Source organism: Podarcis liolepis, assembly GCF_965112155.1.
Source record: "Podarcis liolepis genome assembly, chromosome: 5".
Lineage (NCBI taxonomy): Eukaryota > Metazoa > Chordata > Lepidosauria > Squamata > Lacertidae > Podarcis > Podarcis liolepis.
This window is the reverse complement of record NC_139556.1, coordinates 92947744-92962646: the sequence shown is the minus strand read 5'-3', so window position 1 is coordinate 92962646 and position 14903 is coordinate 92947744. Positions and strand designations below refer to the sequence as shown.

Below are 14903 nucleotides of genomic sequence, written 5' to 3'. Positions count from 1 at the left end.
ACCAGTATCTATAATAATGATTCCTTTTGCTTTTTTATTTTATTTTTTTAAGAACGGAAAGGTGACTAAGTTCTCCACACATGCACACTCCTAATGGCTTAACATCTCCAAAGGGCATCAAGTCTTTTGGAGTAGTAATGAATACGGATTTTTGTCTTGCGCACTGCATGGGAGAGGAACTTTTCAAGCTTTCCCCCATATAGCTACCATGAAAACTCGACCCTAGGCAAGGGTGTGAGTCACTGATGAATGCCGCTCCAAGGCTTCATGCTGTGTGCTATGAGAACTGAAAAAGGCATTATAAGAATGCAAGAGTGGGAGGAGGATGAAGACAGATTGTGGTTGTTAGGAGGTTATTAATAAAAATCAAAATGTGTTTTTATGAGATGGGAGCCATTTCCTAAACAAGAAATTACTGCTGGGACTTTTGACATGGACCTTAAATGTCATCTAAAGGCTGCAGTGCCCTTGCTATCATGGGATACATCTGCATGTATAACCAGTGTCTTGCAATAATAATGAACTAATCTCCTGCTATTAACAGAATGTGCTAAACTTAGTATAGATTAGAAACCTGGGTCTTCTCTTGAGGTTGATCCAGACTGAAGCAGCCAGCCAGAGATGTGCGACCCCATTGCTTAAACCAGGAATGAGGAAACCTTTTCAACCCAAGGGCCACATTATCTCCTGGGCAACCTTCTGGGGGCCACATCTCAGCGGTGGGTGGGGCCAAAGGCAAAACTGTGTGGAACAATGAATGTGAGTTTTGTATTATAGTAGGGTGGTTTCCACACACAGCCACACAGTCCCCTCTGTCTTCTATGCAGGCAAATAAGAGGCATTATCAGTGTTCAAGGATGCATCCCAGCCAGGCAAAAACAAGGAGGGTGAAGAGCAGAACTTTTGAGGGAGAGGGAGTGTGGCCTGGGGGAAATCCCAAGAGCCAAATAGAAGGGGCTGAGAATACTTAGGCTGCAGCTGATGGGAGTTGTAGTCCAAAACACCTGGAAGGAGACAGGCTGGCAAAGGCTGAGCTACACTAACAGATGCTTCATCATCTTATAATCTTTTTCATTTATTTATTTTTTTAGCTGTGGTGGTCTTTGTTGCTTTCTTGTAGAACCCCACTGCTCCTTGTCTTCTCCTTAGCCAATTGTTTCCCTCTTCTTCCCACATTCCACTGAATATCTGAAAAGTCAACGCATTTCCACTTAATCTTTCCGCCATGCTCCTTCACCCTTTCCCTCACGTTGCTATTTTCTTAAAAACTCTTTATTGTTCGTATAGCTTTCTTCTGAAGCCTTTCCAACTTAACTTCCATCTTGAACTGTGGCTTCCAGAGCAGAGTCCTCAGGTGAGATCCTCCTAGCACTCTGTCAAGTGGACACTTCCCTCCCTTTTCTGGGAACTGAAGTTCTCCTTGAAGGAGAATAAAGAAGTAAACCAGACCTTGAAGAACAATTCCTTTGTCTCTCACTGGATGTTGAATGACGGGCAAAGATTGAGCACATATTAGATATGTGTTTGGAGACATTCAGGTGTCCCCCTCCCTGCAGCAGATGCCTTAGTTAAATTCTAGATTTGATTCCGTAGCACAGTGGTTCCAAACTTTTTGGGTGATTGTCCCCTTGGCTCCATAAACCCATCTCCAGTGTCCACTACCCTACCCTACGTATAAAGAACATTATTCAGAATAGCAGTTTCCACAACCCACTAAGGAAGATAATGACACAAGAAAATTCAAAGCAGTAAAAATTAGTTGTACATTTATAAAAAAATTCAATGCCATTAACTTAATTAATTTAACCAAAGTTATTAACTTGATCCAGTGATACCAGCTTTTCAATGTCTGATGGTCATTGTTACCAGCGTTTCCTTGCTACCACCTAGATAATTCCACAGCCCCCCAGGGTGGGCTCCTGCTCATTTTGGGAACCACATACTGAAACTTTTTTGGTTTCATCAAGTGCTTTTAGAAAATTCATTTGATACAGGTTTGGACATTTACTATGCATATTATGATTGTTGTTGTTGTTGTTATTGAAAAAGCATGTAAAACAAAACAACAATAATAATAATAATAATAATAATAATAATAATAATAATAATAATTTTTCATTTATACCCCGCCCTCCCCAGCCAAGGCCGGGCTCAGAGCGGCTTACAAGCAATAATAAAAACAAGATGAATGATTACAACTTGAAAACAAAAATAAAATACAACATTAAAATAATGGAACATTAAAATATTAAAATGTAGCCTCATCGCAGGAGGAGAAGGAAAAGAAAAAAGAGAGGGAGGGAGGGAATCAAATTGGCTCCAAGCCAAAGGCCAGGCGGAACAACTCTGTCTTACAGGCCCTGCGGAAAGAAATCAGATCCTGTAGGGCCCTGGTCTCATGAGGCAGAGCGTTCCACCAGGCCGGAGCCAGAGTTGAAAAGGCCCTGGCTCTGGTTGAAGCCAATCTAACTTCCTTAGGGCCCGGGACCACTAGGGTGTTGTTATTTATGGACCTTGAGGCTCTCCATGGGGCATACCAGGAGAGGCGGTCCCGTAGGTACGAAGGTCCTAGGCCGTGAAGGGCTTTAAAGGTCAAAAGCAGCACCTTAAATCTGACCCTGTACTCCACCGGAAGCCAGTGTAGCTTGAAAAGCACTGGGTGAATATGTTCCCATGGCAGAGACCCCGTGAGGAGCCTCGCTGCAGCATTCTGTACCCGCTGGAGTTTCTGGGACAGCTTCAAGGGCAGCCCCGTGTAGAGCGAATTACAGTAGTCAAGCCTGGAGATGACCGCCGCATGGATCACTGTGGCCAGGTCAGGGCGGGAAAGGTAAGGGACCAACTGCTTGATGCGGCGAAGGTGGAAAAATGTCGCCTTGGCTGTTGCTGTAACTTGCGCCTCCATGGAAAGGGAGGCGTCAAGGATTACACCCAAACTCTTAACGGAAGGCAATGGCACTAATTGGGCCCCCGCAAGAGAAGGGAGTTGGTCCCTCATCCCCATGCCATCCCGACCTAGCCATAGGACCTCTGTCTTTGAAGGATTTAGTTTCAATCGGCTCCCACGAAACCATCCAGCTACAGCTTCCAAGCATCTGGTCAGTGTGTTCGGGGCCGAGTCGGTGTGGCCATCCATCAGCAGATAGAGCTGAGTGTCATCAGCATATTGGTGACAGCCCAGCCCAAAGCTCCGGATAATCTGGGCAAGGGGGCGCATAAAGAACAAAACATTAGAACAAAACATTCCAAAAATCGCATCGAGGGAAAAAAGAATCACAGGCGAACAGTGCATCCTCCTTACACACGCTGGAAAGAATGTATCTCTATATTTTATATTTTAAAATATTTGTTTTGTTTTATTGGGCCCCACCATATTTCTGATTAGCAGGTAGTTTATAAATATTAAAATAAAATAAATAAAAGGGAGGATCACTCCATTTTTAGTTTGACAATGTTTCTTCAAAGTCCACTGAGGGCTTGTCCACACGGCCACCTGCCCTGTCGTTTTCCCGCAGGGAAACCCAGTATTTACCGCTGAATTGGAATAAACACCAATCAGTTTCTTTGCAGCTTGATGTTCCGATTCAGAGGGAAACAGTGTGCTTACCTGGAAAAGCGGTGGGACAAACGGAAAATCTCTTGGACCCATACTTTTTAGGCATGAGACAAGCAGAAGTGTGGATGAACCCTATGCCTTCCTTCAGCCTCACCTTTCCTAGTCTGTTGACTTCTCTGCTACGTCCTTCCTTGCTCCCGGACTCACTGTCCCTTCGTTTCACTGCATAGGAACAGAGGAAGCTGCCTCTTATTGTGCCAAACCATTGGTCCATCTAGCTCAGAACTGCCTTCACTGATTGGCGCTGGGTTTCCAGGATTTCAGACAATATTCTCTTCCAGCAATACCAGGAGACATCTGAAGGCAGCCCTGTTTAGGGAAGCTTTTAATGTTTAATAGACTATTGTATTTTAATATTTTGTTGGAAGCCGCCCAGAGTAGCTGGGGAAACCCAGCCAGATAGGTGGGGCATAAATAATAAATTTATTATTATTATTATTATTATTATTATTATTATTATTATTATTATTATTATTAGGATTGAACCTGGAACCTCCTGCAGGCAAAACAGATGCCCTTACTCAATGTCACAAGGAATGCAAAGGGAGACAAATTTCCTTATCAGTGCATAGGAGAAGCACGTGATAAATTTCCTCATCACTAAGCTGTTTATCATTTATATATTACATTGATATACCACCTTTATCTTCCAAGGATCTCAAAGGGGTGTACATCGTTCTCCTCCTCTCCATTTCATCCTTACAACAACACTGTGAGGTAGGTTAGGTGGTGACTGGCCAAAGGCACCTGCCTTTCTGTTTCCCATATTCATTGTGGATAGAGGCAAAACCTATACGCCTAACCCAACTGCCTTGGAGTAAGCCCAGCTAAATTCAATGGTACTTATTTTCTGAGTCGAGGTGGTTAGGTCTGCAGCTCACTGACATTTGATGACCAAGGATTATTTTTTGTTTTGTTTTCGTAACATGGGTTTAAGCCACTAGATATTTTCCCCCCTTTTGAATGCGAAGGGACTCTTCAGGAGGTATACATATTTATTTATTTTTTAAAAAAATATTCCCTTGAAATATACAGACACGCAGCACCATCTACTGGAATAATGATATTTTAAGTAAGGGAACATTGTCATAAATATTGGTTCACATGACAAGGTGGGAGGGAGTCATGAAACAAATACATTGTGTGTGTGTTTGTGTATAATTTCACATACAGTGTAATGCTCAGCATAGCCTTTTCCGGCATTTTCTATTGCGGAGAAAATCTCTTCAATTGCACATGTATGGGCCGAGCAAAGGGTTGTTGGTCCCTTGCCCACCCCCATCCCCCAATATCTCTTGTGCATCTAAGAAATGAATTAACAGGCAGAGAAATTCTGCATAGTTTGTGAATGTCTGCCTCTCAAACAGCAGAAAAGGCACAGCTTTTTAAAAAATTGAATCGGTTTTTGAGATGCGGTGGGCATGAGTAAATGGGAGTGAGATGCCTACTGTCTGTGCATACGTGCACCTGGGTTTTTTTTAAAAAGGCATAAAAACCTTCCAAACATAATGTAGGACCCCCCCCCCCCATTTTAAAACTGTGCTCTCCAACAACACATACCGCTGGCTCATGTTATAAACGAGGAACTTATAGCGAAGTATTCCATATAATAATGGGCACTTCCAAAAAACCTGCCTATGGAGCATTCATCCCGATTCGTTTTCAGGGAGGTCAGACAAAAGTCAATGAACCTTTCAGCGCATCCGTTCCACAAGAAATCTGAAGACCTCCCAATGGCGCCACCTCAATTTGCGACAGCCTGGAAACGCTCTTAGCTCTTATTTTAATATATATAATTTAATATAGGACTTAATATATTTTTAAATATATTAAAATATAATATATAAATATAATGTGTATAATATACATATATAATTATATATTCTCATATATATGGGAATCTCATCTATATATGTGGGAATTAAACCCAGATTCAATGGGACTGGGATATCAGCCTATTCTGACGCCTCCGACGTGGCGTGCAAGCTGCGAAATGTTCGTGCGCACGATGAGCGCTATAAACACTGGTCTGGAGGCGCCTCGTGTTGCCGAGTCGCTGCCGCCGCCGCCCCCCACCCGCCGGACCCCGAGTTTTATGAGAGGAGGGGGCGTAGGGAGAATCCCGCCCCCACAGCACCGCTCTTGGCTTTATAAACCCGCCGGGCCCAGGATGAGGCCTGCCTGCCTGCCTGCGCGGCGGTTGCCAAGGCCTCGCGCCGGCCGTTGCCAAGGCAACCAACGGCGCGCGTCTGGCTTTGCTCAGGGCCGGCATCGGCGGCGGCGGGAGCCCCGAGCTGAGGAAGGGGCGCCATGAACGCCTTGGGCGACCGCGGCCATGGCGGAGCCGACTCCACCGCTTCGATACTGGCCGAGCTCGACTGGGACGACGGCTTCGCCATCCCCGTGGCCAACGCGGAAAACAAGGCTCTGGAGGACGAGGCGAGTTGGCGGGACTGGGTGGGGTGGGGTAAGAGAGGCCAGGGCGGGTGGGGCGGGACCCCTTTGGCTCCATCTCGGAGTCTGCCTTGGTCAGGCCGCACCTGGAGCGCTTTGTCCCGTTTTGGGGCGCCATCATTGAATAAGGACATGGGCAAGCTGGAACACAGGCAAGAGACCAAGATGATGAAAGCCTAGCCTGATGAGGAACGGTTGAAGGATTGGCATATGTTTAGCCTGGGAAGAGGAAATACAATGGTACCTTGGGTTACATACGCTTTAGGTTACATACGCTTCAGGTTACAGACTCCGCTAACCCAGAAATATTACCTCGAGTTAAGAACTTTGCTTCAGGATGAGAACAGAAGTCGTTCTCCAGCGGCGCAGCGGCAGCAGGAGGCCCCATTAGCTAAAGTGGTGCTTCAGGTTAAGAACAGTTTCAGGTTAAGAACGGACCTCCGGAACGAATTAAGTACTTAACCCGAGGTACCACTGCATATTCACCTTTCACATATCTTCAGGGGTGTCCCATGGAAGAGGGAGCTAGCTTGTTTTCTCCTGCTCTGGAGGGTAGGACTCGAACCAGTGGATTCAAGTTACCAGGAAGCAGATGCTGACTAAATGTCAGGAAAAATTTCCCAGCAGTGAGAGCTGCTCCACGGTGGAATGGCCTCCCTCTGGAATCTGCAGACTCTCCTTCCTTGGAGGTTTTTCAGCAGAGGTTGGATGGCTATCTGTCCCCTGGGTGCTTCGGATGAGATTCCTGCATTGTAGGGGGTTGGATTAAATGACCCTCGGGGTCCCTTCCAACTCTACATTTCTATGATGCCAATTAAAAATGAGTGGGGCTGTAAAGGCTCCCCACTCCAAATGTTATTGGAGCGGGGAGGAGTGGGATCTCCTGGAAAGTGAATTGTGGGTTGGGTGATTTTGGCCGACCAGCCCCCCCAAGTGCAGGAATTTCCTGAACTATGTGCTTAGTGTGCCACAACCATTGCTGATAGAAGAATCGAAACCGAAGAATCCCCCCCCCCAAAAAAAACCCCCCACACACAAAAGTGTCCACCTGTTTTCTCATTGCATTATGCTCTGGTGCAAAAATTCTTCCAGCCAAACTCTACTTCCAAGGATGCTCTGTGTGTGTGAAATATGTGTGTCTCATCTTTGCACAGGGTGTGATGGGGACATTTCAGTCTTTCCCCGGTACAGAGATGCAGCAACATGGCACTGGAAGCGAATTTAAAGAAGAGCCTTGCTTCTAGGCCTTCAGTCACACTTAGGGGTCCATCTAAAACTGGATTCCAAGCAGCAACTAGTTTTCAGAGGCATATACTGCATCAGCGCATTTAGTTGTCATGGCTAAGAGCTGTTAATAGACCTGTGAGGCTGCTGCTCCATCTCTGCATAAGTACATCTACTTTGGGCTTGCTGCCTCCCAATGTAGAGTGACTAGTGCAGAGCAGAGGCGGTTCAAAGTAGGAATTTTCTTCAAGGGCAAGAGCGAAGAGTTCCTTGAATTCAGAGGAGAAAATAAAGCATGCCTCAACCACCTGGGGTTTGGGAAACATTGTGCTGATGCAGTATGGTGCCTTGTAGGGCTGTGTTCTGCTCTTTATCTTTCCGGAGCTGTCCGTAATTGGTCAGAAAAGTTGGCTTAGGAGAGCACTGCTGGATCAGAGTAAAGGTCCGTCTGCTTATTTTAGTTCAGCGTTCTGTTTCCTTACACTGGCTAACCAGATGAGGTAGGAACATGAGCTGGGTGTAAAGGCGGCCTTTATTGTTTGTGCCGAGCATATGGTATTCAGAGATGAATTGACTTTGGACGTGAAGGTTCCAAGTTAGCTATAATAGCTAATAGGTGTTAAGAGAGTGCATTTATGTAATCATTTTAAAAGGCCATTTAGGCTAAATGCCATGTGGCAGTAAATTCCATTATATACGCATTATGGTTGGAGTTTGTCCAGTCTTCTGCACGAACAAATTTTATATCCAACCCAGCCTAAATCTATTTTTACACAGGGTAAGGCTGCGTGTATTGGTTAAACTGTGGCAAAGTATGGCAGACAGGGAAGGAAGTAGGGTTAACTTGCCTTTAAAAGTGAATATATTTTATGGATGGCTGTGCTGACATTCCCATTTACTGTGTGTTTCCAGTGCTGGGCGTTTAATGCATATGTATCCTGAAATTTGGTGCAAAATGCTACTGTTTGATGTATTGTTTCTTAAAACAGCTTCACACTGATTGGATCCTTAAGCCTTTCTTAATTGCGAATTCGTTTCTAACCAAAGTGTAAACACCTTTGCATGGGGTAAAGACATCTCCACCCTGTCAACATACCTTGGCGTGTACACAAACAAACATATCTGATGAATTGAAGATGTTGTGATATAAACAGCTGGTAAGGGGAGTACTGTGAAACATGCTGGGCTGCTAGTGGTGAAATGTGAATGCACCACTTTATTTCTGAACAAATCACCAAATATGTTCATGTATGAAGACTTTGTGGTTTTTCTTCCCCACCTCTAAATGCAATAGTATCTAAAAAACCTGACCATCTTTTGATCTTCTAATACTTCTAATATTTTGTAACACTAAAATATATTGAATTTTGTTTACAGCTGCAAAAATTGCAAAAAGAAAAGGCAAACTTACAAAATCAGTTGACTGACTTTGAAGACCGTATTGCTGCTATGACATCACATTTGAAGAACGTCAGGCAGGAGTTTAATTTGACACAGGTAGATGCTTAAGAGCACTTCTTTGGTGAAATACATGTGTAATGTAGTCCTGTTCATGTTTATTTTGAAGTAAATCCCACTGTGTTCAGTGAGGCATACTCCCAACTAAACTGGCACTGGATTTCAATTTTATCTAAATATACCCATCTTTCTTCCCTTCAAGGTAGTAAACATAAGATTCCATGTGATCTCCCATCCAGACACTAACCAGAAATGTTGCTGTATTACAGCCTTTCTGGTCTGCCATCCTATGCACACTTATTAAGCATAAATAAACTTAATGGAATTTACTTCTAAGGAAATATGCTTAGGATTGTTATACAGAGCTGTAATCCTGTGTGCAATTGTTTGCAAATAAGACACATTTAACTCTGTAGGGTTCACTTCTGCGTAAACATGCATAAGATCAGGGTACATGAAACAGAAAAGGGGTGTTGATCATTGTTACTTATGTTCATTGTTTATCATTGTTGCTTGTGTTTTGCATCGATTATTTCCAAACATAATTTTTAAATGAGTTGTATTCCTCTTTTGTCAGTAGGCAATGCATGGCGGGTTCATAATATTTACAAAAGAAATGTTATAAGTAAAATGATATCATTGATAGTGTGGGCACTTAAAGATTTAATGGATTTTTATAAGTCAAAGGGATTCTAGCAAAAATGAGAGATCTTATAACTGGTTATATTTAATATGCTGGTTCTAGATAAGATTACGGAACTTCTTTGTAAGAGATAGAACATTTTATCTGGAAAAAAATGATTATTAATCATGACAGTTAATAATTTCTGTCAGTTAATTCATATAGCAGCTCTTGATATTAAGATGTTTGCTGCAGTTACTTTTTTTGAATGAAATAGACTCCAAATTTGTAGAGAAACCCACATGAATATAATTAACACTACATTTGTTCTGCTCTGGACTACAGAAAAATAAAATAATGGATTCAAAATCTCATTTGAAATGTTTGCATCACTTGGATAGCTAACCGTAGGAAACTGCTTCAAGAGAAAATGCTGGATCTTTTGTTATACAAAACTCATACCTTTCTAAGTCTCAATACCTGTCAGAAAGGTTCTTGGATATTTACTTAAGTGGAACTCCTTAGTTGTATGTTTTATAAATTCCCATCCATTTTTAACTTCAATTTCTTCTAAAAAGGAAACAAACACAAAAGGTGCCTTTAAATCATCACTGCTTGTTAACCCTGAAAAATAATTAATTGCCTTTCTCTTTAGTCTCTTTTCAGAGCCAGGCAGAATGAAATTGAAACTGAGCAGCATTTTAAATCCCTCGCAGAGAGAGAAGTGGGGCGACTGAAAAGCGAGATTCAAAGACTGGAGAATGAAATGGTTTCATTACGAGAGAAGAAAAATAGTCAAGAAGTATGTTTCAAGTATTTCATCACATATCTGAAAAATATATTCCTAAAGTTGGAAGCTTTCTCTGCTGCTATTCTTGCGCTGAGCTTCTCAGCTGCATCAAACAAAGGACTTCACACAGCAACAGTTTTGATATTCATACTGTTTTATTGCAGCATTCCCTCCTAAAGTATTTTAATGATCCAAGTATTTAAGGTTTTTAATGCAAGATTAGGGTACAATGTGGAAATGGTTATCTGAACTACTGTCTTGGTTTACTTTACTTGGTCACTTTAACATGGTTGATTAGAAACTTAAAAAGCTGTCAGACATTTAGTTCATCTAGCTCGGTTCTGTTTACAGTGACTGGCAGGAAATGTTTGGGATTGAATCTGGGACCTTAGGCATGCAAAACATGTTCTCTATTGCTTATCTACAGCCTGCCCCTGCTTATCACTCGATTTTCCAGGAACTGTTTACTTGGGACAAAACTGTACTTAATAAGAAGCAGTCTCTTATTGAGGCACTCATATTGGGCTATTGTTGAATTGCCTTGGGATGTTTTATGAGGTGTAACTCATAAATGAAGTAAGTAAATATTGTTACAGGCCACCCTAATCTTTGCCGAGTGGTAGCAAGAGATTCTGGGTTCTTCGCACTTAACCAGGGTTTTTGATTCCTTGGAAAAATGAGGCATAGCAGAGTTTGTGCGTCTTAGAAATAGGATTTATTCACACATATTCACACCTGAAGCCTTCAATGGAGGGGGAGTTCACAGTATTAACATTCCAAGAGGGGCTTGTCCTTCCCAGCAGCACAAGCAATGAATTCAGAGGCTTAGCTACATAACTTGTTCATCCGAACTGAGCCAAAGCTGGGTAACCGGAGGCCAGTGTAAATTCCTCAGAAGGGGCAGTTTAGAGGCATGGCAGAAGTGGGACCAGAGAGGGAGGACTTCATCTGCATCCTAAACCCATTCATCTTGGTCACGTGCCTTGGCAACCCACCACAGAACACTATTTTAAAGGCTTGTTTTCCCTCTGCAAAGCAGCAACAGCCCTGCTGCCAGATGAGCTTTAGATCTGGTGTAACTTTATGCTGCATTATTTTCCCAGGCTTGCTTTATGTGAGTTTCTTGTGCATAGGATTGCTCCCTCAATAATAGTTGGTGTTTGGCATGGATTTATAGTAACAGATGGTTTTATGCATATTATTTATTGGTATGCTGTACTGATGTTTTCTCATATGGCATGAGAATCCACTGTGTACAATTCCACTGAACTTGCAGAAGAAGTAAGAAGTGTCAAAAGAAGTCTTTGGATCCCAGCAATGATAATGATCATTTTTATCTCCTCCAAAAGGGTCAAACTAGAGTGACATGTCAGCTGTGCTAGGTGTGTCTCTGCTTTTATGCAAGTTCCCCTAGTCAGCTCCAGTGCCGGAAACTAGTTGGGTAGAGAAAAAAAATGTTTAAAGCAATGTAGAAGTAAGGTTGGAAAAGGGGATTGCTTTTTGTCCCCTTCTCCACTCACCTCTTTTGCTGTAAAGTAGTAGATCCACTTCCAGTTCTGGTTTTTATATGAATAGGGTAGGTACATGCTTAAAACACATGTGACTGTCCCGTCATGTCTGGTACAAATACACATATATAGGAAAGATTTGGAAGCAGCTAGTCTGTCCCCTTACCTTTCTTGGAAGCAGTCATGTGAATTAAAGTCCTTTCAATGTGATGAGTTAGTCATGGCCCTCTGTTATAAATACAACCTGTTTTTATTTATTCGGGCCCATCACTCCCATCTACTGTAACTCAGTGTCTTCAGACTAGTCTTCAGAGTAGGATTTCAGATTATTGGAGGGGCGAAAGGTAGAGAACCAAGAGATACACAAAACAGATTCTGACTCAATATTTTCCACAGGTAAGCAGCCTCAAGGTAGCCAGAGCATAGTTGTTTGTTGGGTTAATAAAAATATGATATTGTATGTTTTTTTAATTACATCTCCTTTCCCCCCCTTTTTCCTTCCTACTATATTAGAACAATATTTTCAAAGTGACTCAGAAGCTGGAAGCCTTAAGATGCCAAATGAACTGGGACCAACAAGCTTTGGAGGCTTGGTTAGAAGAATCTGCACGCAAAGACAATGATGCAGTTGCAATCCAGAAGTATGCACAGCAAGATGATGGCAAATTGCAAGTATGTATATATTTTATTTAAAGTTCACGTGTAACACCCCCAGCCCCGCAAGTCCATATTACCTGCAGCATCTGGTTGGATGGGAAAGAGGTGTAGTGCTGTACTAAGACATGAGATGCGAAACATGGATGTTTGCAACTATTATTTCTTTATTAACGGCATTTTACAACAAAATAAGGCAATATCTAATGTGAAAATCTGGAGTGGATTACGAGGGGTGGGTGCAGAATGGAGGAGAAGAGGTTTGGTTGTGCAAAGTGGTATTCTGTTGCATGAGCAAAACAGCCACATTGGATACTTCCAATGGAGTTATAAGTAGATGGTCCAGATAATCTTTGAGCCCTTCCTGGCCTTAGGATTTTATGACCTGAGGTTTTCTGAAAACATGGCAGTGGTAATGCTTTATTAACTTCTAACTATTTTATAATTAGAGTTCAGTATTTTTAAAAGTATGTTTCATTATCTTTTCAGATGTTAACTCTACAGATCGAAATGCTGACTGTACAATGTAATAACAGACGCAGAATTCTTGACAATGAGCTTACGGAAACCTTGGCTGCTCAGGTTTGTCCACTGGAGAATGGGTTTTGCAGTAATACTTCAAGTGCTTCTTATACCTGGTATACATTGTTATTAGTTTCCACTTCTCTTTACAGATAGAGCTGGATAAAACAGCTGAAGATTTCCGCAGGGTTCATCATGAAAGACAAGAACTTATCAGGCAGTGGGAGAGCACCATAGAACAAATGCAGAAAAGAGATCAAGAAATAGATAAGTGTGCCTTGGTAAACTATTTTCTGGCTTTTTGACCTCTTAAGATATGTAATTTCACCTAGGCTTCCATTTCCTAAAGAGCTGAATGTCATATGGGTTTTATCATATTGGTCTGAATATAAGCCACCCCAAAATATAAACCGCACTCGTAAAATGAGTTCTCTTTGGAAGAAAAAAAATGTCATAAATCTCTGGCACAATTTTAAAAACACATGCAACCTCTAGACTCGTCTCACACAGAATAATACTGGGCAACCAATGCCATCTATTGAGACGGTCGGTTGATCTTTTTACTAAAATTACTAAAGCTCTCTGTGGTTCCTGAGGCCTCATCTTAAATCACACCTTCTCTACCTATAAGTGCACAACTAAAGACTCTACTCAGGTTTTATACAAGCCAGATTTGGGGGGAAATGTGGACTATATTCGTACCAATACAGTATATAATTGGGTTTTCCCATCATTAACTGTTAAAGCAAGAAAACAGAACAAACAGTCCCCTGAAGAACAAATTTAGCTAACATTTTTTTTGCAATTCTTGGTTTGTTGATCCAGTAGCATGGTTACAACTATTTGTATATTTTTCTGTGCCTAGCTTTTAGCACAGGCAAGGCGGGCAATCCGTGCAAAGGAAAGTTTGCTTAAAGACAAGGTTCAGTTTTTGGCAAATGAGAGCGGTAATAACATGGAGTACGAGAAGAGAATCGCCGTGGCTGATCGGCTGGCTACCAAACTGAGGCTAGATTACCAAAAAGAGGAGGCCAATCGAAATCAGTTCCAGGATGAGGTAATTTTAACATCATATATAGTCTGGAGACTTTAATCTTTTTCAGTTTGGAATGTCACTTTGGAACAAAATGTCTGCCCATGCTGTCATAGCAGAAATATGCTGTAAACTTGAGAAAGTTAAAACGGAGCAAAATGAAGACACCTTTCTAGAACTGATAGTCCCATTATGTCTGATGTTTACTAACAGATTCATCAGAAGAAGTTATAATCAAAACTTGTTATGGTCAGTGCATGTAAGGGATATTTATACATATGTGGCATTTGTCCAGGGGTTCAGACTTTGGGCATTGGCATTTGAATTGGGAAAGCCGTAAAAATGCCAATGATGCTTTGTCAACTTTACATCTTTTGTCAAATGAAGTAGTAGGTTTATTCTCTCGTTTCACCTTTCAATTTAATTTTATGCACATAACTAAAATCCCACACGGCTATAAAATCTAGCCCCAAATTTTAGAATTTATCATTTTTACTATGACTGTTATTAACTTCTAGAAGTCCCAATTCTGTAAAAGGTTTATCTTTCCCGCCAGTACTTCAGTCTTGTGCTGAACGTCATCAATATTTTCTATTTTCAATATGGGAAACTGTGGCTTGGCAACCATGTGAGTTTGTGGCTCAGCACCTATTTGAACTTGAGTCACCCAGATCCTAAGATCAACATTTGTGGCCTAGTGAAGTGAAATCTGTGGACTCAGTCCACTGCAGTGGACTTTGTAGTTTATTCCTGCACTTCACAATCAAGTAGCATAAACTGAGAAAAAGCCAATACTATACACGCTTTCATTTCAATAAGGTTTTTGATGGGAAGCTCACAGAGAAATATACATAAAATTTAAAGTAAAAAGGTATGAAAACAAGGGGTGCTCACCTAAAATTGGGAATGTTTGCATGACAGAAATGCAGGTTGTCTGTATCAAAGTAATATTTATAATAGCTAGCTGTTAGTAATAAAAAATAAAGTCTGTGTTACAAATACAAAATCTGTGTTACAATACA

The 14903-nt window shown here is 41.7% G+C and overlaps 1 protein-coding gene across 1 annotated transcript in view; it reads left to right on the top strand.

Moving 5' to 3' along the window:
• The first annotated feature begins 5647 nt into the window (after nt 1-5647).
• Nucleotides 5648-14903, top strand: part of CCDC39 (coiled-coil domain 39 molecular ruler complex subunit) — a 30058-nt gene continuing 20802 nt past the window's right edge. The window contains exons 1-7 of the mRNA XM_083504007.1: nt 5648-6055; nt 8672-8791; nt 10030-10176; nt 12186-12344; nt 12816-12908; nt 13001-13129; nt 13714-13905. Of these exons, the coding sequence (XP_083360133.1) occupies nt 5927-6055; nt 8672-8791; nt 10030-10176; nt 12186-12344; nt 12816-12908; nt 13001-13129; nt 13714-13905 (969 nt within the window). The 5' untranslated portion in view covers nt 5648-5926. The remainder of the gene's footprint in view (nt 6056-8671; nt 8792-10029; nt 10177-12185; nt 12345-12815; nt 12909-13000; nt 13130-13713; nt 13906-14903) is intronic.